General features: G+C 44.7%; 2 protein-coding genes and 1 long non-coding RNA gene across 6 annotated transcripts; 1 reads left to right on the plus strand and 2 right to left on the minus strand.

The window, feature by feature from the left end:
• Window positions 1-1,733: 1,733 nt before the first annotated feature.
• Window positions 1,734-2,210, minus strand: LOC120653354 (heat shock 70 kDa protein-like). The gene has a single exon (XM_039931112.1). The coding sequence runs from the start codon at window positions 2,208-2,210 to the stop codon at window positions 1,734-1,736; it is 477 nt and encodes a 158-aa protein (XP_039787046.1).
• Window positions 2,211-4,154: 1,944 nt separating this feature from the next.
• Window positions 4,155-11,968, minus strand: LOC120655316. Of its 4 annotated transcripts, XR_005667425.1 has the most exons (8): window positions 10,970-11,966; window positions 8,302-10,878; window positions 8,181-8,230; window positions 6,464-6,565; window positions 5,983-6,388; window positions 5,364-5,876; window positions 4,695-4,751; window positions 4,155-4,377 (listed from the first exon to the last, which is right to left on the minus strand). It is a non-coding gene; the product is annotated as an uncharacterized LOC120655316 (long non-coding RNA). The 4 variants fall into 4 exon arrangements; XR_005667423.1 differs by having other exon boundaries at window positions 5,983-6,565; XR_005667426.1 differs by lacking the exons at window positions 5,983-6,388; window positions 6,464-6,565 and having other exon boundaries at window positions 10,970-11,968.
• A 5,233-nt stretch (window positions 11,969-17,201) lies between these two features.
• LOC120655318 (putative disease resistance RPP13-like protein 1) lies at window positions 17,202-22,309 on the plus strand. The gene is made up of 3 exons (XM_039933075.1): window positions 17,202-17,483; window positions 17,650-21,900; window positions 21,992-22,309. Exons 1-2 carry the CDS (start codon window positions 17,352-17,354, stop codon window positions 21,892-21,894), a joined length of 4,377 nt encoding a protein of 1,458 aa, XP_039789009.1. The 5' UTR covers window positions 17,202-17,351; the 3' UTR covers window positions 21,895-21,900; window positions 21,992-22,309.
• Window positions 22,310-27,338: the final 5,029 nt, after the last annotated feature.

Genomic DNA, 27,338 nt, shown 5'->3' on the forward strand with positions numbered 1-27,338 from the left:
CTCTGTATATGATCATCGTTGTCAGTTTAGAAGACAGTCACCTTGCATTCTTGAAGTCCTTTGCACTATCCGTTTACAAACTCCGGATTCCACGTAGTAGCACTTATCATTTTTCCTGCATGCACTACTGATGCAGCCTGCCGTAAGCCTTATCATGCAGTACTAAGAACTCATGTAGTAGCAGTGCATTGCGGTAGTGGACATGTAAGGGCACTTGACTTTTCAGGGGTTATTGAGACCCTAGTTATTGACCCCAGTTACTAAGATTAGTGAGATTAGTAACTTTTCAAGTACTTGACTTGGATTGATCTTAAAAGATTGCTTTGCTCATGGATCTTGGTCTGTTAAGCCCATCAGCTCTTTGTAGTCGAGTTTTGTAGCCTTCTGAGTACTTTTCAAAATGTCCCAAGTAGTTTCGCCTATTTTGATACTTGGATTGATCTTCAACGATTGCAGAAAATATAATGTTAATTCAACATAAAAATGTTCCAAGACTTATTGACTGAGTAGTGTCATCTTTATCACTAGGATTTTCCCAATGCTTATTGTGTTCTGTATTGTAGCATTCCGAGTACTTTTCAAAACGTCCCAAGTAGTTTCACCCATTTTCGAGTACTTCAATAACGAAATCACCAACACCAACACCACATCACATGAAAATGAATGTAGCGCCTCTGTTACGATGTGTAGCCACATTCTTCTATCCTTGGTGATCAAACAAGAAAGTATCAAGGGCACCCGTTATAGTGTGGCGGCAAATTTATTCTTCGATCCTTGGTGAAATAACCAACATATCAAGGGCACCGAAAACTACTCGGTATGGCTCCTATTGCTCACCTAAATCTCGAATCGGTGGCTCTGTTTGAGCCCATGATTCATATTAACGCTGCACAGCCAAACCGGCTGCAGGAAATGTAATGCTGATGTGATGGTGGCAAGCAAAGTTTGCTAATAAAAAGGAGCAAGTTGCAACAAAAGAACCACTGCAGTACTAGGAAAACTTAACCAAAAAATAGCGAAGCTTGATGGCGGCTCCAAGGGCAACGACACTAGTAGGGTTGATTGAATTACAAAGCTCCTTCCCATCAAAGAAGTCTCTAAGCATGTTCTGCACCTTGGGGTTACACGTACGGATCAGTGTGCGGGCATATGGTGCATGGCGCGTGTGGGCCCGGATGGGACACATGGCATGGCACATGGTGCCGGCACTGGACATACGGGCGTGCGCCAAAAGGGGGCGGTCTTGGACATTTGCCCGGTGTGGGTGTGTTGGACCGATGAGGTCGTCGGGTTCTTTGAGGGGGGGGGGTGTGACATCCGGCTCAATTTGGATATGGCCTAGTAGTGACCCATGAGTGTTGTGTGCACATGTTTAGTACCACATTGCTAGTTGAGTAAGGGTGGAACTAACTTATAAGCCTTTGGCTTCCAACCATAGCACCTTCGGATTAACCCTTTTACGCGAAGCGAGGACGAAAGCGTAAGTAAGGTGCTATGTGTAAGCGGGCTCGCCCCTCGGAAGGGCTGGGCTGTGCGGTTGGAGGCCGGGGTGTTACATGGTGATATCAATGGAGAAGTCAAAGCCGCCATATAGTCCGTAGACTTCAGCGGTTTGGCTTTTAGTGAAAGATATATCTTCGCCCTCTACAAGCATCCCACAATTTTCCCTTTGCCTTCTCGTCTCTTCTGATGTCTCTGCAGTTGTGTTCATTTATGAAGTTGTCTATATAGTACTAAATCACCTCGTGGTTGAAATCCAAAGAGGGAATGTGGATAGAAGCCTTCACCTTGCAATACTCCATAGATATATGGAGGAGGGTAACATCCAAGCTATTCCCGAGATCAAATACGAGCACCATCTTCAGTCTATTGCTTTCTTGCACCTTGTCAAGACCATAGGCAAGGGCAGTAGCAGTTGGCTCCTTGATGATGTCAATGACATTCAGGTTTGCGAGCACTCCAGCTTCGATGGTAGCATCACACTGGGACTTGTTGAAGTGTTCCGGGAAAGCAATGATGGCCTTTGCCTTGCCAAGGTTTTCCAGGGTATTCTTCACCATTCCTTCTAGAAACATGGCAGAGATCTGCACAGGAGTGTACCGCTCCTCCTTGCCTTGACAGTGAACTACGATGCCCGGCTGGTCATCAGGAGCTGTAGTGACTTGACAGGCCACAACTTGATATTCAATATATATATCAAAGGAAGCCATGCACTGAATAATTCCATATAATGTGCATAAGTGTATAATTCTGAATAACTCATTCTGAGTAGTCCCCTTGAGTTGGTATGCTAAGGATATCCTAAGCAAGCCATGAACTAAATAAAAGAATAGTCCAATATATTTATAATATTGCATGCAACTACAACGACTCGGCAGAACATTAAACCATATTCCACCTAGTCTTTTCACTTTTCTTTTGACACCCTACAACTATAGGATCAAACCTTCTAAACTTTGAACACGGTGTCAAAATATTGAGATTGAGAAATTACATCCAGTAGCACTCAGAAGACTAACAAATTCAAACTCATCAAATAAGGACAAGAAAGAGGTTTTAAGGTTATTAATGCAATCTGGTCTGTGAAAACTCAGCCTATCGACAAAGACGGACATATGTGAGCAATCAGCATATGTGCAAACAAAAATGAGAACAGAAGGAGAACAAATAATTTAGCTTATCATGCTTCAGTTTAAAAATGATTGTAATGTGAGGTTTTATACAATTATTTTATGCTACTAAAAAGACAAAGGTAATCTAGAATTTTACTTAATGAATAAGGCTTGGTGACTTGAGTGACATTTTTTTTCTATAAAAAAGATCAACACAGCATTGTGTCATTTTATAAATTCTAATTTTTTTTCTCGAACAAGCAGCAGAGCTGCGCAACAATATATTAAGAAGAAAATTTTATATATTCATCTTGAATTCATGAACTGGTCGGTGCAGTGTCCAAGCACTATTCTGCAATATTGAACTCAATTCGTGGGAGGCGTGAGTGTACACACAGACCTCGCAGGTTCGAGTTTTCTTCAGCTCGAAATTGAGTGTGTATTTCTTCTTAGGTTGGTTGTGTTTTTTTATGTACATTAGAAGGGGATAGTTAGGACTTAGGAGCCTTAGTATACATGTTTGAGAAATATTGCAATCTTCAAATGAGATTATTGCAGGTATTCTTAAATTCCTACCTGAACCTATGTTGTCTATATTTAGTAAGTTTACAGATTCAAAGAAGCTTGATGAAAGGTCATTGACCATATACACACTGAAGTTCACACAGTTCAGAGGTGTACCACACAAGCACAAAGCTAATGTCCATGAAGTTGCAAATAAAGATGGTTAAATCAACAATTCTTGGGAGAGCAGGTTAATCATCCGGATGTGCAGAACGTGTGAGTGTGACCCTGGGCACCATATGTTTTTTGCTCTACCATTTTATTAGGACATGTTCAAATCAAGGACCAACCATTGGGAGATGGGGCAACATAACAAAAAGGGTCGATATCGGTTATTAGGACATGTTGTCTATTACGACATGGATACATGATAGAGAAAAGTTTCAGAAAATATAGGAACTTATTCATAAATTGGGACATCAACCACCATAGCACTCCGATTTGTTTTATGTGAAAAGTCATAACAAGAGAAGAGGGATACACTACAAAAAATCTGTTGATCCATGACGATTAAATTTCGTCACAGATCAATAAAATACCGTCATAAAGCAGTATCTATGACGATCTCAAATAGCGTCATGTATTGAGCGTCACAGATCACACCTCGTGACGTTCCTTAAATTTTCGTCATAGATTATTTGATCCATGACGTTTCGAAACCGTCATAGAATGCCCCTGGGCCCCCAAAGCCCAACCCAAACCCATTTTCTATGACGAAAATAAACGTCATAGATAGCCGCCACATGGATGATGACGTGGCTGCCTACGTAGACGATGACGGGACTGTGACTGCTTATGTGGCTGCCTACATGGACGATAGCGTATCTGCCTCCGTGGATGATGACGTGGCTGCCTACATGGATGATGGCGTCACCACATTTCCAGCCCACAGCCCATAAAAAAATCTAGTACAACAATTTCAATAGTTTTTTCAGCACATTTTAGGATTCCAATTCCAACCCATGGATTTCATTTCCAAAAAATTAAACAGAACAGGCATCACATCAAATACAACAACTTTTCATCCAGTATTACATCAAATACAAAGTCTTTCTTCCAACACATCAAGTACAAGTTTTCATCCAACAAGAATTTTTATTAGCAACTTGTTGCCGTGCTGAACAAAAAAGAACAGAGAACTCTCGATTTTCTTCAGTTCTAATTCTGTTCCATGGCTTCTGTTCTAATTCTCCAGTTTTTTCTGAAATTAAGAGAACAAATATAATATCAGTGCTTAAGAGTATGCAACTTGTTGCTGTGCAGAGGAACAGAGAAATCTCGTAAGAGTGTGCAACTTAGGCTAGTGATATTCATCAACCATTTCTCTTTTTGCCTCGGTGGATTTTGAACATGTAATAAAGGAAGCCAAGTTCAAACTTAGCATAAGTCACTAGTAAATTGTATGAAATCAACAGATACAATGAAGTCTGAATTGCAATGCAGTATAGAAAACGAAATTTGAACATGAAGCAGTCACAACAACAAGAGAAAACATATCATTTTCAGTAAGGATCATACCGAATTTGCTTACTATGTCAAGGTTGAATTTGACCTTTTTATCCAGGGCGGCTGGACCTGAAAACCAAAATCAATTGAAGTAACATAGCATATTGTAATAAAAAAAGGCACATCAGAGAGAGTATTAGGGGGTGATTCCTTTCCTTCATGTAACTCAAGTTATGTTACCCATCTAAGTAGACTGCAGCAGCTATTTTCAGTCACTAAGTTATAGTTAGCAACGAGAAGTCTCGACAAGTGCTATTTTCAGCCAAATAATTAAACAAAAGCAGCACCATAGGCATGGACAAGGGCTGACAGCAAAATAAAAAAATGACATGGCCAAGTGCTCGGATGAACATAAATAAAAATAAGTGGCATGGATAAGTTATCAGACTACCAACAGTAGCATTATAGGCATGGACAAGTGCTGAACTTAATAGAAACAAATATCATTGGCATGGACATGTGCTTAGAATTAACATAACAATCATCATTGACATGGACAACAGCGCATCATATAAATAGAAATAATATCATTGTCATGGGCAAGTGCTCAAATATAACAATATATCATCACAAGCATGGGCAAGTGCTCAGATATATAACACTATAGCATTCTTATAGTTAAACATAAATTCATTGGAACCATGCAGAGGGGTTACGAGAAGGGGGCACTCATGGTTTTACCATAGCAGCAGGCAAGAATTCAACCCAGCAGAACGGAAGCGAGGACAAGCAGATCCACTCGATTCCTTCATAGATCAAAGGTGTGAGGAATCTACGAGATTTACATGTAATCCTATGCAATTAGATGCTGAAAAGGAACAAATCAAGAGGGGGTACATAAATTACTTGCCTCTGCACCACGAGTTCCACGAAATTGACGATGCAAATCGAAAAAGATGAGAAAGAGGAAGGGGATTAGGGTCTGCACGAAATTGATGAGAAGCATAGAGGAGAGGATTGCCAGGAGAGGGGACGAGGGCGCAATGCGTGGATCTTGGAGCAGAGAAGAGGGCAGTGGTCGCCGCCGCGCGAGATGGGCGAGGAGCCGCCGGAGATGTCGGACGCAAGAGGTGGATGACGCAGATCCATGGATGAGCGAGGTCTACTCGCCGTCCTCAACCATCATTGCGGAAGTGGACGGCTCTAGGGATAGCACGGTTCCGCCCATGATGGATTAGCGAGTTGCCTGCCCGCCTGTCAAATCAAAAGCATCAGGTGCAATAACCTCAAAAGGGAAGGTGCACATGGGTGGATCGCTAGCAGAAAATTAATCGAGAAAGGAAATAGAACACCAGCATACCATGGTAATGTATTTCCCTCCTATGAGGAGGATGAGCATACGGAGGGGAGGGCCGCCTCTCCAAATCCCAGTGGGACGATACGGCAGCGATGGATCCGGTGGCCACGGATCCAGTCAAGTTGGTGTAGATCTACGAGAACACCGCCTTGGGGTCGCCGTCGGTGCCGCCGCCGGCCGTGCCATTCCCGCCCACTAACGAGGGGAGGACGGCAATAGCAACAACAGCAGCAAGGTGGACGGATGGCCCGAGAGGGGGCGGCACGCACGGGCAAGGCACGAGCGAGAGCGGCGGCGAGGGGATTGGGGGACTGGCACCGCCAGAGAAGGGGGCGCGACCGGAGATGGAAGTGGAGGGCGGGGGCAGGCGGGGTGCGGGATCTGGGAATGGGGCGCGTCCGTCGCAGTACTGGAGGAAGAGGAGCAAGACCTAGGTTAGGGTTTGCGGCTGGGGCAGCATAATATATACCATGGGAATGCAAACCTTAGCCATCGGATCGGCGATGGACGGACTGAAATAGTTGGACCAATTGGGCTGGATGGGCCTTCTTTCATTCCTTCTTTGTTTAACTTTCTTCTTTTTTTTCTTCATTTTATTGCACCATTGTAAAGTAACATATAAAAATAATTACTTTATATGCATCAATACATTTTTCATATGTAATAGACTACATATAAGGTATCTTGTAGAAGTTACAAAAAAGTTTTAATTGATTTACTATTTTCAGTACTTTAAATAAATATATGTGTGTTTATTGAAAATTATTACAATTTAAACTCCATGTATCTCAAATAGTATTTAAAAAATTCGAAAAAAATATTTCAAGTAAGTTTCATCCATTATAGCTCATATCATTAGAATATATGAAGAGTTCAAATGTTTACTAAGGATAAGTCAAACTTCTACCTGTAACCTTATTATAGAATAATGATAATAATATATAGCAATTAACATATAAACAAAAGCCACAAAATAAATACTCCGATTTTTAGAAAAATTCAGAAAAAAGAATCATCAAATTTGGAGTTACTATGAGGGAGAAATACGGATTACAAAATTTGATTCCGGATTAAAAAGAAAAAGATGAATCACAAATGTGTTCTTGGTTGCAGGGTCAAGTTTCAACAAAAAAATAAATATATTTATTACCGAAAATCTTTACAAACGAAGTCCTGGTGCACTGGTAAGGCGCCCTTGTTTTTTCTTGGTGACCCGGGCTCGAATCCCCGTTACTCTTTGGATCTCTTATTTTTAGCTCCACCGTGAGATATTAAAATCATTTTAACGCCACAATGAACCGCAGCATATATTTAGGATATATAGGCTAATACCAAATCCCAACACATGTGTAGGCGCAGCCTAGTGGAAGGGCACCAGATTCTCTCCGCCGAGTCCTGGGTTCGATTCATCTCCTAGATCTCTCCTTTAAATGTGTTTTTTTCCCCTCGCGCGGCGCTTTGAAATAAAAAAGGTCCCATGGCGCTTTTTTCCCCAGCGCTAGTCCTTCTGCTGCGGGCTGATGCTGGGCTTGCCTGGGCTCGTGGCGCAACACAACAGGAGGGGGAGAGAACCCGACCCGTCAAAAAAAGGGCTCGTGGCGCAACACAACAGGAGGGGGAGAGAACCCGACCCGTCAAAAAAAACAGAAGGGAGAGAGAGAGAGAGGAGGCCTGAAGAGCAAAAACGAGCTCGGCCCTTGTTTTGTTCCAAAATTTTCACTACAGCTAAGAAAATGTTGAGTTGGGCTAGAATGGTCTTTTTAGGATAAAATAATGAGCAATTTTCTTATGCTATAGAAATTTAAAAAACTAAAAAAATTGAATTTAAGCTTGTACAAAATATTATGTAGCAACATAGATGCATACGTGAACTCGGTTTGTTATATTGATTCGTGGGCTCATGTTAACTATAACGCATTTTTCTTTATCACCATTGTGGTTTAAGCATAATATTAAATTTATGACGATTTTTATTTTTATTCTATGACGTTTTTAGACATTTGTCACATAAACTGGGCCCAAATTAGGGCCCGTATGGGCTATTTGCAAATCTGTGACAAAATTATAAATCGTCATAGATCATGTCTATTTATGACGCTATTCATAAACGTCATCAAAAATTCGTCATGAATCAACAGATTTCTTGTAGTGATAATCATTTAAAAAACACACACACAGATAGAGAAATGGACAATGCATACCTGCCAGAGATCACTGACAATGGTACCCAGCAAAAGGCATCAAGGCCTACCTACAAATTAACAACAAACTGTCAAACAAGTGATACAGTAAAAGCATAAGCAGGATTGATATAGATTTTACCTATTTTATCATACAGGTCTTGCCAGATAGTCCGTGACTACTTCTCTACCACCTCTAAAAAACCTTCTCTGCTACCAAGTTTCTCATGTAAATAGGACAATTTTTGTAAATGTCCAGTCGACATGTACAAATACAAAAAAAACAGTCAGAAATCGCATGAAACTAATCTTGGAAGGTGACAACTACATTTCATTTTGTGTTTTCATGATTATATGATTGCCAAACCTAAATTTGATGCATCATCGTGTATGAATGGATCTGGTGATTTATTTAAATGTGATATTTATGATGAATATTTATCCAGGTGTAAGCAAACTTAGGTATGTGAGTTACTATATGTTGCCTGCTTAAGTAAACTGAGATGCTTAGGTTTTGAGCAAGTACAAGTAACTGCTATATATCCATCTTGTTGCTTTGCAGCTTGATGCTCCAATTGTTTCTTCTCCTTGGTTATTTAAATTAATTCAATGTTTCTTCTGACAAAAGGGTGTCTGCTCAGATTGTTTAAGATTGATTTTTAGAAAGCATACGACAAGGTTAATTGGAATTTCTTACAGCAAACACTAAGAATGAAAGGTTTTTCCCAAAAGTGGTGTGAATGAATCCAAAGTTTAGTAGAAGGCGGCAGTGTTGGTGTGAAACTTAATGATGATGTAGGGCATTATTTCCAAACAAAAAAAGGATTGAGACAAGGGGATCCGCTTTCCCCTATCCTTTTTAATATCGTAGCGGATATGCTTTCTATTCTAATCTCTACAGCCAAGGAGATCAATCAAATCAGGGGACTAGTGCCTCATTTGGTGGAGGGAGGTCCCTCAATTCTGCAATACGCAGATGATGGAAAACGATCTAGAACAGGCAAAGACCTTGAAATTGGTACTAAGTGCCTTTGAAAAGTTATCAGGCCTTAAGATCAACTTCCATAAAAGTGAGATATTTTGTTTTGGGGAGGCTAAAGATCATGCGGGTGAGTTTACACAAATTCTCAGATGTAAAGAAGGAGCTTTTCCTTTTACATATTTAGGTATCCCAATGAACACACATAAGATTTCTAGCAAGCATTGGGGTGCTGTAGAGGAGAGATTTCAGAAAAAGTTAGGAAGTTGGAAAGGCAAGCTCCGATCTTTCGGCAGGCGGTTGGTCCTGCTTGATTCCATTCTTTCTAGCTTACCAATGTGCATGATGTCTTTTTTTAGATTACCGAAAGGAGTGCGGAAAAAACTAGACTATTATAGATCTCGCTTTTTGTGGCAATATGATAATCACAAAAAGAAATATAGGCTCATCAAGTGGAATATTTTGAGCAAACCAAGAAGTTTGGGAGGAATGGGAATAATAGACCTTGAAATGCAAAATATTTGCCTCTTGAGCAAGTGGCTTTTCAGACCAATTAATGAGGATGGAATTTGGCAAGATGTGCTCAGAAGGAAATACTTGAACAACAAGTCGCTGTCCCAAGCGCATAAGAAACCAGGGGATTCACAATTTTGGTCGGGGCTTATGGAAGTTAAAGACCTTTTCTTGAGCAGGGGTAGGTTTAAAGTCCAGAGTGGCACCCAAACTAGATTTTGGGAAGACTTATGGATAGGTGATAAAACACTAAAGGAAGCTTACCCTTCCCTGTACAGTATTGCTAGGAACAAAAGTGACACAGTAGCTAAGATTATTAGCTCGGTCCCTTTCAACATTTCCTTTAGGAGAGCCCTTACAGGGAATAGGCTCCTAAATTAGTTTCAGCTGGTGCAGCAAATAGCTAGCTGCGAACTCCAGAATGGAAAAGACATTTTCATTTGGAATCTAACTAACCATAAAAAGTTCACTGTCAAGTCGATGTACAATAATCTAATGCAGAATGAAGGATTACCTTCAAATGGCTTTAACTGGAAAGTAAGAATACCTCTCAAGATCAAGATTTTTCTTTGGTTTTTGTATAAAGTGGTCAACTCTTACAAAGGATAACCTGGCTAAGAGGAAGTGAAAAGGTTGTACAAAATGCAGTTTCTGTAACTGAGAAGAAAGCATACAACACCTATTTTTTGATTGTCATATGGCAAGATTTGTTTGGAATGCGGTTAGTGTGGCCTTTAATATCAGGACACCGACTAGTATAGCCAACATATTAGGAGCGTGGATAAAGAGTTTTCCAAACAAACTGAGAAATCAAGTGCTTGTAGGGGCGTCTGCCCTCTGTTGGGCCATTTGGCTCAGTCGAAATGAAGTTGTCTTTGAAAAAAAGAGACCTAACTCCTATTTGCAGGTAATTTTCAGAGGGACCTACTGGACAAGAAGCTGGTCAATCATTTCTAAAGAGGAAGAGAGAACTGCTCTAAGCAACTGTTGCCAAAGACTGGAAACAATCTTGATGGAGTTCTTCAATAATAATGGCTGGAATAAGAAAGGGGCGCGGCGCCCGCGCCATGGCGCGACGGCGAGAGGCGGCGCGGCGAAGCTGGGCGGCGGAGGGCGGAGCAGTGCGCCGGCGAAACTCACCGGCAGCCTGGACGGGGCGGAACGGCGGCATGGTGGCGGTCGGGCAAGGTCATGCGGCGGCGGGTGAAGAGCTCCGGCGAGGGGACCCTGCAGGAGAGGAATGGGCCGGGTGAGCGCCCGAATCGGAGGAGGAAGGTGAGCAGAGGGTCCCTGCACGGGTAATTGAAGGGAGGCCAACCGGAGACGACGAATCGGAGGTGGCAAGGAGCTCGGGGTGGCCGGCAATGATGGAGGAGGAAGGAGATGGTGGCTAGGGTTTGGGCAAAAGGGAAGGGGCCGGCACTAAAAGGAATGAGAGAGGCGAGCGGGCGACGGGGGTGCTGCGGCAACCGACCACGCTGGCCAATGGCAGCCGGCGGTGGGGCGCCGCCGCCCCTGCTGCCCAACGGGCGTGCGAGGGGGTGCGGTGGAAGGGGGAAGGGGTGGCTGACGAGTGGGCCCGGTCAGAGTGGAACAAATTCGAATTCAAGACCTTTCTTTCTGGCTCCAAAAATTACAAAATTTTTACTCGAGCTAGATAAAATCACCAAGACCATTTTACAACAAGAACCACCCAAAAAATCTTTGTAGATTGGTTTCAGTAAAAAACAAATTGACTGTTTTTGAGTTTTCCAAGAATTTATGGCTCGATTCAAAAGTCCTAAAATTCCAAAAAATATTTAAATTTGGAATTTGAATTCTAGTATTTGAATAAAATATTTGGAGGCATAGTTGCATAGAGAAAATCAGACATACTTCACAAGCATTGAATCAAACAAGACACACAATTTAAAAAATGCATGCAAACAGGTGCCACATGATGCTTCATTATGCTTGATGATGCTATTAGGGGCTGTTTGGATTGCCACCCCTACCAGCCACATTAACTGTGGCGGCGCCACAATCTCTGGCGGACAAAAGTGGCGCCACAACTGTGGCGGACGTGCCATACATTCGTATGAAGAAAAATTGTGGCGAGCACTTCATGAAAATGTGGCGAGCCTAACTTAAATGAGCAACCAAACACCTGCCTAAACATATATGGCGAGCCAGCCTTTAGTGTGCCAAGTTGTGGTCGAGAACCAAACATCCCTTTGATTAAATGTTAAACATGTTTAACAAGTTTGGGTCGTGACAAGCAAGTTCGATTTGCTTGATCCTGAATCCTGACTCATTCATACCGAGCAGTCTACTATTAGAGAATAACCCCAAGCAATTGAACTAATTACAAGCCACACGCCAGTGAATTTAAAGATCTCACTAGGAGCAACACGAACAAATATATGAACATGGCGTACCTGATGACTGGAGATGCGCCTACTGAAGAACACGGTGCCGTGGATTTGCAATTTCTTCTTCTTCTTCGTCTTCTCGTAAGCTCCGCTGCGCCGCCTTCTCCGCCTACAAGATCGCTCGAGCAGCGGGTACAGCCCGCGCCGCCGCGCAGGCGCAGCCCGCCCGTGCCTGACGGATGGCGTTGCCGCGTCACGCAGGGCAAGAGTCGGACGACGCGCAGCAGAACGGCCCGCACGTGCGGCGGCAGGGAGGGTCGGAGATGTGGCAGCACCGCGGAGGCCCGGAGCCGAAGATGGCAGTGGCGACCGCAGCTAGGGTTTTCCGTGATCGCGTCGCGTTGGTCTGTTGGACGTCCTTGGTCCTCCTCTCGAATTGGAGAGGTCGGGCGTGCGTCTGGTGGGTGGGCCTGCTTCGGCCAGAAGCCAGATGTCCACCACGCACAGGCCCATGAGCTGCGGACGCGTGTTGTGGGTTGTTGGGTGGGGAACGATTGTGGTTTGTCCAACAGGTCCAAATACCGTCGAGTTGCATCGATTGGGTCTATACTAGAATATTTATCCTATGAAAACCAGTCCACCTATACAAACTATGGAAACTCCAACAGTGACCACAGGATCACCATCCGAGGGCACTGTATAGAGGTGGGGAAAATTTACATTTAGCCGCCCGCCTCACCCCACCATTGCCTCGTCGTTTTGCACGTATCCCCCTGCCTCCGTTCCGTCTGGGCAATCGATACGCCGTTCCGTCTAGGTGTCGAGCCACCATTTCGTCCGTGCAAGCGCATCTGCCCGGCCTAGGGCTTCCACCGGCGGACTCCACAGCACCTCTGGCCTCCAACGCCTCCCTCGGGTCGCCGCCTCCCTCGAGCCGCCGCCACCTCCGTCGGGCCGCCGCCACCGCCTCCCTCGAGTCGCCGCCTCCTCCCTCGGGCCGCCGCTTCCTTCGTCGAACCGCAGCCTTCTCCCTCGAGCCGCCGCCTCCCTCGAGCCGCCGCCGTGTCTGCTTTGCTTGGTCGAAGCTAGCTAGCTGAACCTCAACGGAAAGGCGTACTAGCAATGTACAACATCAGAAGTCTCCACCAATTGTGTTCTGTCATTTGCAATAATTTAGATTGAATTGTGTTCAGTCTATTTGTAAAAGAAGAATTGATGAGATTTAATCGTGTTGTGGGGTATGAAATGATTTAGATTGAATTGTAGTCTGTCATTTGATAATGAAATTGACTCAACTGCAAACCAGATTCTTGCTTGTGGTGACAGTTTGATACAATTTCTGAATGAGTGAATTTAGATAATGAGGTTGAGTCAGCATACTATGAGTTCTTGTATTAATTGTCAAATATTGATGGCAAACATGTCTCAAATTAGGACATTGCAAGTTTTCAGATTCTATTCAGAATCATTGCAGGTTTCAGAAATGGAAACAATTTGGAGTCCAGACCAACAATTTCTTTAGGAAACAGTACAGCATATTACTTCTCAGAAGATTAGAAAACAAGCATCCAGCAAGATGCCAGCATCTGATCCATGGGTGTAATTTTTTTTTCATGGAAATATGAGACCAACCAATTGCACTGTTTCAGTAAGGATTTGTGATCAGGATGCATGAAAGCTGATTTAGCAAAACTGATTCACATTCAGTTCACAGAATGACAGGAAAAAATGACAAATGTGTCTCCTTCACAACTCACACTCAGTAAATGAGGCCAACTGTTCTGAAACTGATAGTGAAGCAGACTCAAATACAAATATGGTTAACAACTCACATTGAAATAATTATTACAGATTGGCTCACCTAGTAGCAATAAGCTTACACAACATTGAAATATAAAAGCATCCACCTAGTAGCAATAAGCTTACATAACATTGTTTGGGCAATTGCGTGCATCATGATCCACTACTTGCTTGCATTTTCGACACTTTTGTTTATTTTTAACCTTCTTGTCATTGCTTTTCCTAATTCTTTTGGATCTCACTTTCGACTTGATATCATTTGGTGGATGTATATCGACTTCAGTTGGAATTTTATTACCCAGGAAAGATTCATACTCATCTATTTATCAACTCTCGTAGCAGGCGTGCGATTTTGGAGAGGTTCTACAAGGTTGGATAAACTAGAATATAAAAAGTTCATCTCTTGTTCAGAGTTCTTGGCCATTTGAATAAGATCTTCAAACGTGTTGCGCGATTCTGAAATCTTTTTCCGCATTGCCACGTCCCTAGGATCTTTTGGCTTTTCATCCAGTAGGTTACCTTCCTCGTCAAAGGATAGTTCCCTGTAAAATTGAACAGCTCATTAAAACTGATAGTATAAAATAGAAAAAGGGGATGTACAAAAGGAAGCAAAACAGCCAAAGGAAAAAAAAACATACAATACACACCTTTTACATCTTGTCTGCCATCTCTTCAAAATATAATTTGATGGTACCTCATTTTGCTTCTCGGCGCGAAGCACTTGTATGGTATGACGACACGGGATGCTATAGGATTCATATAATTTACAGGAGCACCTACCAAACATGTTTGTTTTGTTCATCTGAACAACTCGGTCTTTTCCAGATAGGCATGGTGAAACATTTTCCATCATCACACTCTGAAATACCTTAAATAATGCAATGGTCTCTTGCAGCTACAATTTGTTCCTGAAATTTACTAAAAACTTCATGTGTATATATCACACTACATTGCTTCTCCATGGGCCATGGTGTCATCAATTTAGGAGTGGTGTGAAGACTTGCATTGTCGGCTTTCAACTCCTCTTGGCGCTGGCACTCCAAAGCTGTGTGAAACCTTAGCCAGAACTCAACAAAGGTCAACTTCCTATGAATGAAACGGTTAAAAAAGGAATTTGCACTCTCCGATCGTGATGTTGTCCTAAGCATTCCTGCCAGAGGTATGTCCAAAAAGTATACCGGAATCCAAGATATCTTTGTTTTCAAACTGAGCATTTATTTAAATTCCGCTGCATGTTGAACTCTGATAATTTTATTTAAACTTGTTTTGTAAATCTCTGCGTTGAAGTTTAGATTTGAGAAACTTATGTCTGCTTGTAATCATCTGTGCTCGCCTTTGTGTGAAACTTCCGGTGTTTTCGATCCTTAACCCAACAGGCTGCCGGATTCCACCATTTTAAGCACATGGTAACTTGATTAGCCATTGAAATAATAGTTAGTGCACTTAAACCGGTTTAATTTGGACAGTTCTGTTACAAACAGCCTGTCTAGTCTAGCTGGTGCCGGGCGCGTGCTGGCAATAGCTACACCGTGCACGCCCGGACCAAGCGCGTCCACCCCACCACCGCCCATGCGTCACGGCAGCCGGTGCGTGTGCGCTTCTCCACCGGTCGCGCTTCCTCTTTTATTGCCGTAGAGCTGTCGGGCATAGCCTATTAGGCCTCGCCTCTCACCACAGCTGTGGCTCCAGCCCCTCTACCCCATGGATATCATGGAGCCCCCAAAGCCCCCAACAATTTTCAATCGTGAATAAAGAAGAGGAAGAAGAAAAAGAGAGAAACAAGGAAGAAGAGGATGAAAATGAGCCCCCTCCTAGATTTACATCCTAGATTCGCGCACGTTGTGCGTGTCCTGCCTTCTATGGCCCCGTTTTGTTTCTCCCTAGACGTCCTAGAAGACATTTTGACTGCTAATTATGCGTATTAAATAAATGTGGTTTACAAAACCAACTTCAAAACCCCTGCGCTTCGAACCCTAACGAATCTAATGAGGTCTTTGACCGTGTGATTAGAGGATGGTTACTGCAGCATCAATGTAGCCAATCATCGATTAATTACTATCGTTAGATTCATCGCAAAAAATTACACCTATTCGTGAAAAGGTTTTGCAAATAGACTTCATTTAGTACTCTATGCTTACAAAAAAAAAATTTATCGGCTTGCGTGTTCCGAAATTCTAGAAGGGGAACCAAACAGGACCTATATCTCTAAACATCAACCACTTTATTATTTTAACTCCGTTCCTGTTGCAATAGGCTCCTATCGATTTAAGTTACGAGATAGCAATGAACGTCTATTATGGTACATATTTTCAGAATTTAATTTAATTAATATATATTTCAATACATTTTCAAATTAAAGCAAACGGAAATTATTGACACTATATGATAATAGTCTAAGATGATCAATGTACAGACAGCTCATTGTATATGTTAAGCTCGTGACAATAATTGGGCCCATAAGGAACCACTTAAGCTAGCTGTATTTTCCTTGTTAGAACGACGACGCTCACCTAAACAAGTTCCATGATGAATGCATCTAAAATTAAATCCACTTTGAGGGAACCTTTCATTTGTGTATCAATAGTAAAATCATGTCCAATATTTTTTAAAAGGAAAAAAATCAAAGATCATTGTACTTTTTTTGACAATAGGCATTCCATGAGCATAAATCCACTTCAAATGGAATTCACCAAAAAAAACCCCCATGAGAACAAGTAGTATATATAACATCATAAAAAAAAAGTGTGCAGCAACCTCAAAGACGCGTTCCCTGCATCATATTGACCATCAAAGACTCTTCAACGCATTATTGTACAGTGAGCAAAACACCAAATTGCACAAAAGCGCAACCGACCAGTTGGAGGAACATGGGTGAATCATGTAGGGCAATGGTCTGATCTCTAATCTGCTTGATCTCAATAATGGCTAAATCATCAATTTAGGCTCATCTGTCATCTTCAGAAATGGTCATCGTCAATACCCCTCCTGTCGTTGGCCCTGGCCCTGATCAATGACGTTTTTTCCCGGTGACATATGAAAGACGCTAGGCATGATAAGTCTCCGTGCCAACTACTCCACATCGAATTCGTCTTTCATCATCGCTTCGCTGTACGCAAGGTCAATCATTCCCAGTAAAATACACCTGTTAGCCCTGACCAATTATTTTTTTTAGGACGGCAAAAAAAGCTAGGCATGATGGTGAGTTCGGTCCCAAACAGATAGATTTTGGGTGCGCAGAAGGTGTTTTAACTTACGATTCAATTCAACGATTTCAGAAGCTAACTACCAGTAGAGACCGTGTTTGTAGCGTGTGGAGACTGACTTAGTCTTCTCCATGATGTCGAAATAAAGCGTGTTTTGGGGGTAACTTCGAACAGAGGCCGCGTCTATGGCGTGTGGAAACTGGGCTTCCATTCCATTTCCTTGTGCAGCAACTTGGCTACAAAAGGAACCATCCATCGACGTTCATCCACATAAATCACCATTCACACTGCTCAAAATCTCGACCTGATTCAACACCCAGCTGCCGTCCTACGGCCGCTGGAGGATATGCAGACGGCTCTCGCCGCCGCAAACTGGGTACTCGGCAACGTGCTCAAGAAGCTGTCCGATGATCTGGTGGCGGCGTATGTGGCCAGTTCCGAGCTTGGTCTCAACTTCACAAGGATCAAAACCGAGCTCAACTACACGTAGGGGTGGTAAAGGGCCCAACATTTTGAACTAGAAAATCTAAGGATCGGGCCCTAAAAGAGCCGGGCTCTAAACATATGTATTTTTGAACTAAAAATTTTAAGGGCTTTATTGGGCTGTGAAGAGACCATTAGGGCCATGGCCCATTACCACCCCTAACTACACGCTCGGGCTGCTGCACGCGGCGCAAGGGAGGGATGCCGTCTGCTACAACCCCGGCCTGCAGGGGCTGCTGGAGGACCTGAACAAGAAGGCCGACGAGGCTGAGGACGCACTGGACGAGCTCCACTACTTCATGATCCAGGACGAGCTCGACGGCACACGGGAGGCCGCCCCAGAGGTGGGCGGGGGCCTTAGCGGCCATGCCCGGCATGGCCGCCATGCTGTTCGTCATACTGTCGGTAACTGGCTCCCATGCTTTTCTTGTTCCCGTACACAAGATAATGCTTACAACAACGACAATAATGGGCCTGTTGGAGTGTTGCAATTCGATAGAGTTGCCATGGCCAAAAGAATCAAGTCACTGATCGAGGACATACAGACCTTGTGTGCTCCTGTGTCCAATCTCCTCCAAATAAACCATAGCAGCTACCCTACAGCAACCAGGGCGGCCTCTCTGAAACGGCCTAACACCAGCTCAACAATTACACAAGATAAGTTGTACGGGAGGGGTACTATTTTTGAGCAGACTATATGTGACATGACCAGCGGCACATATCGCAGTGAGGTACTATCTGTTCTTGCTGTAGTTGGACCGGGGGGCATTGGGAAGACAACATTCACTCAACATCTATACAATGACAAAAGAATAGAAGAGCACTTTCCCGTTAGAGTCTGGGTGTGTGTATCAACTAATTTTGATGTTGTTAAGCTGACCCAGGAGATTCTAAACTGCATACTTGCAGTAGAGAATGAAGAAAGTAGCAGAGCAAATGAAACAACCAATTTAGACCAGCTTCAAAAAACTATTGCGCAGAGATTGAAATCCAAAAGGTTCTTAGTTGTCTTGGATGATATCTGGAAGTGCAATAGTGAGAGTGAGTGGAAAAATCTACTGTCCCCGTTTACAAAAGGGGAAACCAAAGGCAACATGGTTTTTGTGACAACACGATTTCCAAACATAGCACAGGTGGTTAAAACGACTAAACCGATAAAATTACAAGGCCTGGAACCTGATGAGTTCTGGGAATTCTTCCAAGCATGTATATTTGGTGACACTGGTGTTGAACTTGAGCAGCATGACTTAATTGACACTGCAAAAGAGATTGCAAAGAAATTGAAGTGTTCCCCACTAGCTGCAAAAACGGTTGGTCGGTTATTGAAGAACAATCTTTCCCGGGAACATTGGGTGGAAGTTCTTGAAAGAAAGGAGTGGGAAAATCAGAAAAATGAAGATGATATTATGCCAGCACTGAAAATTAGCTATGACTACCTTCCTTTCCATCTAAAGAAATGTTTTTCATACTGTGCTCTTTTCCCTGAAGATCATAAATTTGATGTTTTAGAGATTACTCGTTTATGGATTGCAATAGGAATAACAGATTCTAGTGGCGAAAACAGAGAAGTTAATGACACAAGATCAAGGTACTTGGATGAGCTAGTAGATAATGGTTTTCTCATGAAAGGAGATGATAATTATGTTATGCATGATTTGTTACATGAGCTATCTCAGTTTGTTTCATCGGAAGAATGCATAAATATAAGTGGTTCTTGCTTTAGAGCTGATGGCATCCCACCATCTATCCGTCACTTGTCTATCAACATTGAGGGCAAATTGAATGAAGATTATGAGAGAGAATTGGATAAACTAAAGAAAAGGATAGATGTTAGAAATTTGAGGACTTTGATGTTTTTTGGAGAATATAACAGAGGCACCATTACTATTCTAAATGAGGCATTCAAAGAAATGAAAAGCCTTCGGGTTCTATTTATATATGTGGACTCCATAGGATCTTTTCCATGCCACTTTTCAAAACTTATCCACCTACGTTACCTAAAAATTAGATCTCCTCTACTCTTAGAACCATCGCTACCTAGCGCTTTGTCCAGATTTTATCACATGAAATTCTTGGACCTAACACAGTGGGGTGGTGGTTACGGTGTGCCTAATGACATTAGCCGCCTTGTGAATTTACGCCATTTTCTTGCTCAAAAAGAACTCCACTGCAGCATTCCTGAGGTAGGAAACATGAAGTATCTACAAGAGCTAAAAGAATTTATTGTCAAGAAAAGGAGTGTTGGATTTGAACTAAGAGAGTTGGGGAAATTGCGAGAACTTGGAGGAACCCTCACCATACGCAACCTTGAAAATGTGGGAAATAAGGATGAAGCACATGAGGCCAAGTTGGTGTTAAAAAGAAATCTGATTTCATTGAGATTAGTTTGGAGTCAACAAACAGTAGACTCTGATGTTGTCGATGGCCTTCAACCACACCCTAATCTTAGAGCACTCAGCATTATAAATCATAGTGGTACCATTGGTCCGAGTTGGTTGTGTAGTGACATCTGCTTCGAAAAGTTGGAGTTTCTACATCTAGAAGGTGTGTCTTGGAACACTCTTCCACCTTTTGGGATGATACCATATCTCACAGAGCTCAAGTTGAAGAAGATTGCCGGGATGCATCAGTTTGGACCTGACTATGGTGGTGGTAAAGATAAAAGTTTCACACATTTGAAGAAAATTGTGCTGTCTAATATGCCATGTCTTCTGGAGTGGGTTGTAGAAGCTGATTGCCTATCATTTCCAAGGCTTGAAATCATTGAGTGTGTAGATTGTTACAATCTATCTACTCTACCCACCTCAGAGTGTTCTAAAAAGGACATTTTTCCCAGTCTTTGTGTTCTACAGATTTTTGGGTGCCCTAAGTTATCACTTGCCCCGATCCCTTGCACTTCAAAAACAACGTACATTCATGTGGTAAAAGAATTTTCCGACACATTGGTCCATTATGAGAAAAACGAGTTGAATGTTAACAGTTATTTTGGTGCTCTGGACTTTGTTAATATGGATAAAGTAAAGAAGATAAGTATCAAAGATGTCATGCAAACCTCACGGACTGAACTCCAAATGCAAAGTTCCGAACAATATGACAGTGACACCTTGTTAACAGAAGAATTCAGTGACAGTGTTAGATCCATGACACATGAAAAAATAAGTCTCAATGAATTTCGTTTCTGTGGAGAATCACTAGCAAGGGCATTGAACTGTCTCCCAGCCCTTTTGGAATTGGAGATTAGGTATTCAGTAAAATATGACAGAGAACACAAACGGGTTCCGTATTTTCCTGGGACAGAATATCATGATCAAGGAGTGCAATTTCTTTCCTCCAGCTCACTGCAAAAGTTAAAGGTCTCCAACTGTCGAAACCTTATTGTTCCCATGGATAACCGGGGAGGACTGTTGGGCCTCACGTCACTCGAATCATTAACAATAGAAAGTTGTGGTGAGATGCTCTGTCAGTGGTCTACGGGAGAAGCAGATCCAATCATGAAGCCTTTCCCTGCATCTCTTAGGGAGCTCACCATCATCGGTGAGTCAAGCAAGCTGGCAATGTCTCTGCTTTCAAACCTAACATCTCTTACCCATCTCGAACTAGTAGATTGTGAGAATCTAACAAAGGATGGGTTCAATCCTCACATTATGTTCGGACTCAAGAAGTTGGTGATTTACAATTTCAATGACTTCACCAGGAGAGGAAATAACATTCATGGTACGGTAGAAAACCATCGCTACTCTACAGAACATGATCTAACCTCGGAGCCTTATAGTGATGATATGGGAGAAAACCATTGCGACTATACAGCAGAGGATCTCCTGTCACAGATGTCAGAGGATTACGATGACAATAGGGAAGCAAATGATTGCGACTCTGTGACAGAGAGCCATCTCACTGCGGTTCTTGGAGACATGGAAGAAAAGCTCCCCTGCTCCATAGCAGCGGATCTACTCGCGGAGGTGGCACGCAGGGTGAATGCAATGTCAGTGTCAGCAGGTTCCTTCTACCAGTTGGAGCATCTTGAGGTGGATACCATCTCTGGGGTGCTTGTTGCTCCAATTTGCAGTTGCCTCGCTGCAACACTCCACACTTTATCCTTCCGGCATGATCAGCGGGTAGAACAGTTCACAGAAGAGCAAGAGCAGGCGCTTGAGCTCCTCACGTCCCTCCAGCAGTTAACATTTGAAGGTTGCTATGATCTGCAGACCCTTCCAAAAGGATTATATCTCCTACGTTCTCTCAAGAAGTTGGAGATCAGTAAATGTCCAGTCATCCGATCACTGCCGGACAAGGGCCTACCCACTTCGCTGAAAGAACTAGTAATAGTGGACTGCACCACGGAGCTGTTTGTGCAACGCAAGCAACTAGAAGCAAGACACCCAGGCTTACTCGTGACGATGGGATAATCCAAGGTAATAACAGCATATTAATCTGCTCTCCCTCATTTCCAACATATGCCATAGCTTCTGTAAATCTGACAGACTTAGTTCTTTCTGCTGTCAGGACTCAGGAGGTACTTTCGATCAGCCGGTGGCCCATCACCCCTGCTGCTTCAACTACAGCATACAAGTGTGGTGTAGCTCTGTTGGAGCTGTGAATTCATCAACTTTGTAAAGGTTATATCAATGTGGCTAAATCTGATGTTGTAGCTCCTATTTCACCACCTGGGAGTTAATTTAGCTCATTTGTTTTGAAAACATTGCTTATACATGTAGGCTGAATAGGGGCTCTGTAAGGAACATGGCCCCATTAAGCTATTGTTTGTGATTTTGGTGATTGTGTGACAACATAATCAATGGGACTAACGAGTTTGTGAGATCACATTTGTAGGATTTTTAGGTCCCATGGATAAAATCAAATGTGTCCAATTCATTGCAGAGATGTGTCCAATCCACCGCTGAGACACTCAAACCGTAGTGAAAAAGCAGATATAGTATATTTTTGAGGTGTCCAAATGACCACCGCGATAAATTGGACAATAGCTTGCAGAAACAGTTGCACCGATTTAACCGATGACCAAGCACCGGTCTAACCGGAGGTCTCCGGATAAACCTACGCACAGGCACCGGTGCATTGGACAAAGCGCATGAAGGCAAAGTCAAGAAATCTCAGTAGCACCGGTTGAACCGACGGTCAAAGAAATAGGTGTCGGTGCATTCACCATACTATTGACCAGAGAGCATGTCAAACGCGCAAAAGCCAACTCTTCAGGACCGATTGAACCGGTGCCCCACCGGAACAAGCACCGATGCAATGCCACGTCAGCTACAAGGAAGTGAAGGCAGATCCCTTCAGCACCGGTTGAACCGATGAGGCGTCGGTGCAATGCGCCGGTCTAACCGGTGGCTTCTGGAGTACAGTGTCAGAAGGCCAACGGCTAGTTCTGAGCCGTGAGTGACCGGTTACACCGGTGCCCCATCACCGGTTCAACCGGTGCCCTGCGCAGAAAAGGTCCAACGGCTACAAACGGCTCTATGGACTTGGTGGCCTATATATATGGGTTCCCCCGGGCATTTCAAGGTTGCTGGAGTTTAGAGACATCACACCCACATCCAAGAACACCTCCAAGCCATCCAAGAGCTTAGTGATCATATCCTTAGTCCTTAGCACATCTTTGAGAGTGTTAGTGATAGATCAGCTCTTTAGTGAGTGAGATAGTAAGGTTCTGTGCCTCGTGAGCTGGTTTTTTAGTGAACCAAAAGAAAAACTCGGTGCGCCGACCCCTTGCAGCCTTGTTGGCTCGTCGGCAACGTCAACGATCCTCCGATTTGGTGTGGAGCGGCGTGACATCTTTGTGCAGGGGACGTGGAGACCCCTACCCTTCTTGGTGAAGGTTTTTAGTGGAAAACGGGATCAAGGTGACCATGATTGTGTTCACGGAAGAGACTTGATTGCCGTGAAGCAATACTCTCCGTGAGTGCTTTGACAACGTGGATGTAGGTGTGCCTTTGTGGCTAACCGAACCACGGGATAAATCCTCGTGTCGAGAGTTTGCTTTCTGGTTCGCACTGATGCCATCCGCCGACGCGAGGATGAGCTCGCTCGCGCCCTGGTGGTCACCATAATTGGCGACCTGCCGGTTGGAGCAGCTGAGCTCGTCCGTTCGTCCATCGCTATCAGGTTTGAGGTCGAGGAAGGCATGCTGCGCATTCATCGTTGGGGGCCAGCCAGCTTTCTCTTGATCTTGCCTAGTGATGAGCTGGTGGATCGGATTTACAATGGTGGGCGGCCACGGCCACTCGTCACCGCCTCTGTCCGCTGCACATCATGAGGTGGACGAGGTTTCTCAACTCAACAACTTCCTCCTTGCCTTCTGCCGTCGAGGTGGAGGTGAGGGGTATCCCTGCACATGCCTGGGTCCTGTCTACGGCCGAGCTTCTCCTTGACGAATGGTGCTGGATTGATGAGCTTCATCCCAGTGTTGCAGAGAGACGTGATGTGTTCATACTGAAGGCATGGCGTTCTTGCCATGGCAACATCCCGGCGGAGTTGGAGCTCGAGATTGTGGAACCTGCTTTGGCGGGCTCCGAACTGGGTGTGCGTACGCTTACATATCCTATCTCGATCGGTTTCGGTTTCGCCTCTCATGGAAGCTAGCGAGGACTTCCCACCACCTGCATCGCCGCCGGCAACAAGGACGTCGGGCTACCGGGGGTCCTCAGGATCTGGTAGGGCCAGGGGGAGCGGTGTCGTCGTCGTCCGCTCCTGGAGGCCGTTTGCCGGTGCATGCACGACTGGGCCCACTCGGGGGCCAAGCGGACGAGGGTGGGTGTCCATCTCCCACTACGCTCGACACCCCACCTTCATCGCCGCTCGGTGGTGGACATGATCACCACCGGCTGCAGGGCTGTCGATCTGCCGAAGGTTCTCCAGCTCAGGTGGGGCCTGGGGACGCGGCGCAATCGTCGTCGGCTCTGGGTGGCCGTCCGTCAGCATTGGGCCCGCGCGGGGACCAGGCGGACGTGGGTGACGTCCGAGGCGCCGCTGCTTGGGGAACTGACGACTACGCTGGAGCCTGAGGAGATCATTTTGCCTAGGGAAGAGACGAGTTCCTTCGCATGGCCCCGGGATGCGAGTCAGTCGCTTGCACCGGCGGGGGCGCGAGGCCTCGTGGAGGCATGTGCTCCGAGTGGTGAAAATCAACAGAAGTTGCTGCTTGGAGAGCCTGTTCGCGCTAGGCCCGTGGGCTCCCTCAGCCTGCTTGGCGAGCCTAATGAAGCCTGTGCGGCCCACATTCATTCTGAGCCGGACCTCGAATGTTTCATCGAGGAAGTGCAAGCCACTCCTAGAGCCCAACTGAACTCGCCTCTCGGTAACTCCTTTCGGCAGCCCATCCCCTCAACATTGCCGGTGCCGACTCCGCCCCTGTCGCCGGTGGTCTACCGTCACATTCAAGCTTTGACGCCGCCACCTGATCCATTGATGGACGGAAGGCTGACCGGATCCTCGCCACCGATGCCCCAATTGCCGGTGGCCGGGGGAACGGCGGCGGCTCCACCATCGCCGCTCACGTTGCGGATGGCCGGCTTGCCTTCTGAAATGTCGGCGGCTGGCGTGCCGTCAAGGATGCCGCCCCCTCTCCTGGTCTACTCCCGTCGCCCTAGGTCGAGGGCCAGGGAAGGGGAGTCGGGCTCTGCTGCTCCAGGCAGCACTATGGAGACGCCGAATGTTGGGGGGATTCAGCTCGGGTCCCTGCTGACGCTGCGGCGATCTCCAGTCCGGCGGCGGAGTTTATTCGGAGGTTATCCAAGACGCCGGGTGGGATTCTTCCAATTCCACACGTTAACAAAAGAAGAAAGAAGACAACACTGCCTCCCAGTGAGGCACCTCGCCGCAGTCGACGCCTGGCCGGGTTGGGGGCCGATATGAATGAGGTATGTCCGGTGCATTTGAAGAAAAGGGTCATGCGGGCTCTGGATATGGATGTCGAAGATGAAAGGGAACATCTTAGCCAGCAGATTTTAGAAGATTATGCGCAAAGGTTCCGATCGTTCTTGGCTGATCCACACACAAGGGCGTTGGCTGCCCTGTTTGGTTGGACACCCCCTGTGGGTGACATCGCAGCGGAGCCTGTGGAATGCCTAATCTAAGGGCAGCAGTATTGTAACGAAATGGGGGTCGGGACTATCTTTTGTATGGTTAATGGATCCATCACGTATCTTAGTCTGGAATGTAAGAGGGCTTAACTCGCAGGCAAGACAGGATGCAGTGTCAGAGTAATTGTTGACTCATCTAAAATTGATGTGGTATGTCTACAAGAGACGAAAATGGCTGAGGTTTCTAGGCAATGTATTCTCTCCATGCTTGGTGTCGAGTTTGATAATAACTTTATATTCCTGCCTTCTATCGGAGCTAGTGGTGGTATCTTGATTGCTTGGAGAGCGCGTCTGGGTGCGGTCAACTCAAGCCGTGTGGATGCCTTTTCTTCTTCTGTGCAGTTCAGCTCTTCTGATGGAACCTCATGGTGGCTGACTTGCGTGTACGGCCCACAGGGAAACCAAGAGAAAATCCAATTTCTGCAAGAACTCAGGGACATTAGGTACTGTGTGTACGGGTCCATGGCTGGTGGCAGGGGATTTCAACCTGATTTACAAAGACGAAGACAAGAACAATAGCAATTTAAATAGAGCAATGATGGGAAGATTCAGAAGGTGGGTGAATGACATGGCAGTCACTGAATTACCTCTCCATGTTTGCAAGTACACCTGGTCCAGCTCCTCGACCAATGATTCCCCAACACTTGTAAGACAAGATAGGGTCTTCTGTTCCTTAGAGTTGGAAGAGTTGTTCCCTGACTGCCTCTTACAAAGTTGTGCTTCTGGAGATTCAGACCACTGCCCCCTATTGCTTGGCCTACAGGACAGCCCAGCCAGCAAGAGGCGCTTCCATTTCGAAGCCTTTTGGCCAAGTTTGGATGTTTTCATGGAAACTATTGAGGCTGCATGGACTGCTGTACCAGCTCGCCCTTGCCCTCTGGAAACACTGTCGCTGAAGTTTAAGGCAACAGCAAGAAGCTTACAAAGTTGGAGCCAAAAGTCGGTGGGCCACCTCAATTCCCAACTCCTTCTAGTGAAGGAAATTTTGCATCAGCTGGACATTGCTCAAGATATTAGAACTCTAAATTCAAACGAGATGTGGTTACGCAATAACCTTAAAAAACATACGTTGGTGCTGGCCTCCCTTCTGAGAACAGTAGCCAGGGTCAGATCTCGAATTAATTGGCTGCAGGATGGGGATGCTAATACCAGGTTGTTCCACATGCATGCTAGACATAGAAAAAGAAAGAATTTCATAGCCTCCTTAAGGGAGGGTGATCAGATATTATCTTCGCATGAGGAAAAAGCTGCAGCAATATTTGAGTTTTACTCAAATCTTATTGGTGCTGACAGCGACAGGGACAGGACCATCAATTTGGATCACCTGGACATCCCAAACCATAATCTAGAAGCCCTGGATATTCCCTTTGATGAGAATGAAGTGTGGAAGACCATCAAGGATTTGCCATCAGACAAAGCTTCTGGACCGGATGGGTTCACAGGCAGGTTCTATAAGGCATGTTGGTCGATAATTAAGGAAGACATTATGGCAGCCCTACACAGAATTTGGGGGAGGAATTGCAGGAACCTGTGGCTGTTAAATTCAGCGTATATCACTCTACTCCCTAAAAAATCAGATGTAGATCAGGTGAAAGATTTTAGACCCATAAGTCTGGTGCACAGCTTTGCTAAGTTGGTGACTAAAATCATGGCTAACAGACTTGCCGGCCGCCTTGATGAAATGGTCTCGCCCAACCAAAGTGCTTTCATTAAAAAGCGGTTCATCCAAGACAATTTTATGATGGTGCAACAAA

The sequence above is a fragment of the Panicum virgatum genome, chromosome 1N (assembly GCF_016808335.1).
Source record: "Panicum virgatum strain AP13 chromosome 1N, P.virgatum_v5, whole genome shotgun sequence".
Classification (NCBI taxonomy): domain Eukaryota; kingdom Viridiplantae; phylum Streptophyta; class Magnoliopsida; order Poales; family Poaceae; genus Panicum; species Panicum virgatum.

Coding starts and splice junctions, on each gene's coding strand:
- LOC120655318 (XM_039933075.1), top strand. CDS start 17,352: ATGCAGACGGCTCTCGCCGCCGCAAACTGGGTACTCGGCAACGTGCTC. Junction 17,484..17,649: donor CAAGGATCAAAACCGAGCTC/AACTACACGTAG, acceptor ATTACCACCCCT/AACTACACGCTCGGGCTGCT.
- LOC120653354 (XM_039931112.1), bottom strand. CDS start 2,210: ATGGCTTCCTTTGATATATATATTGAATATCAAGTTGTGGCCTGTCAA.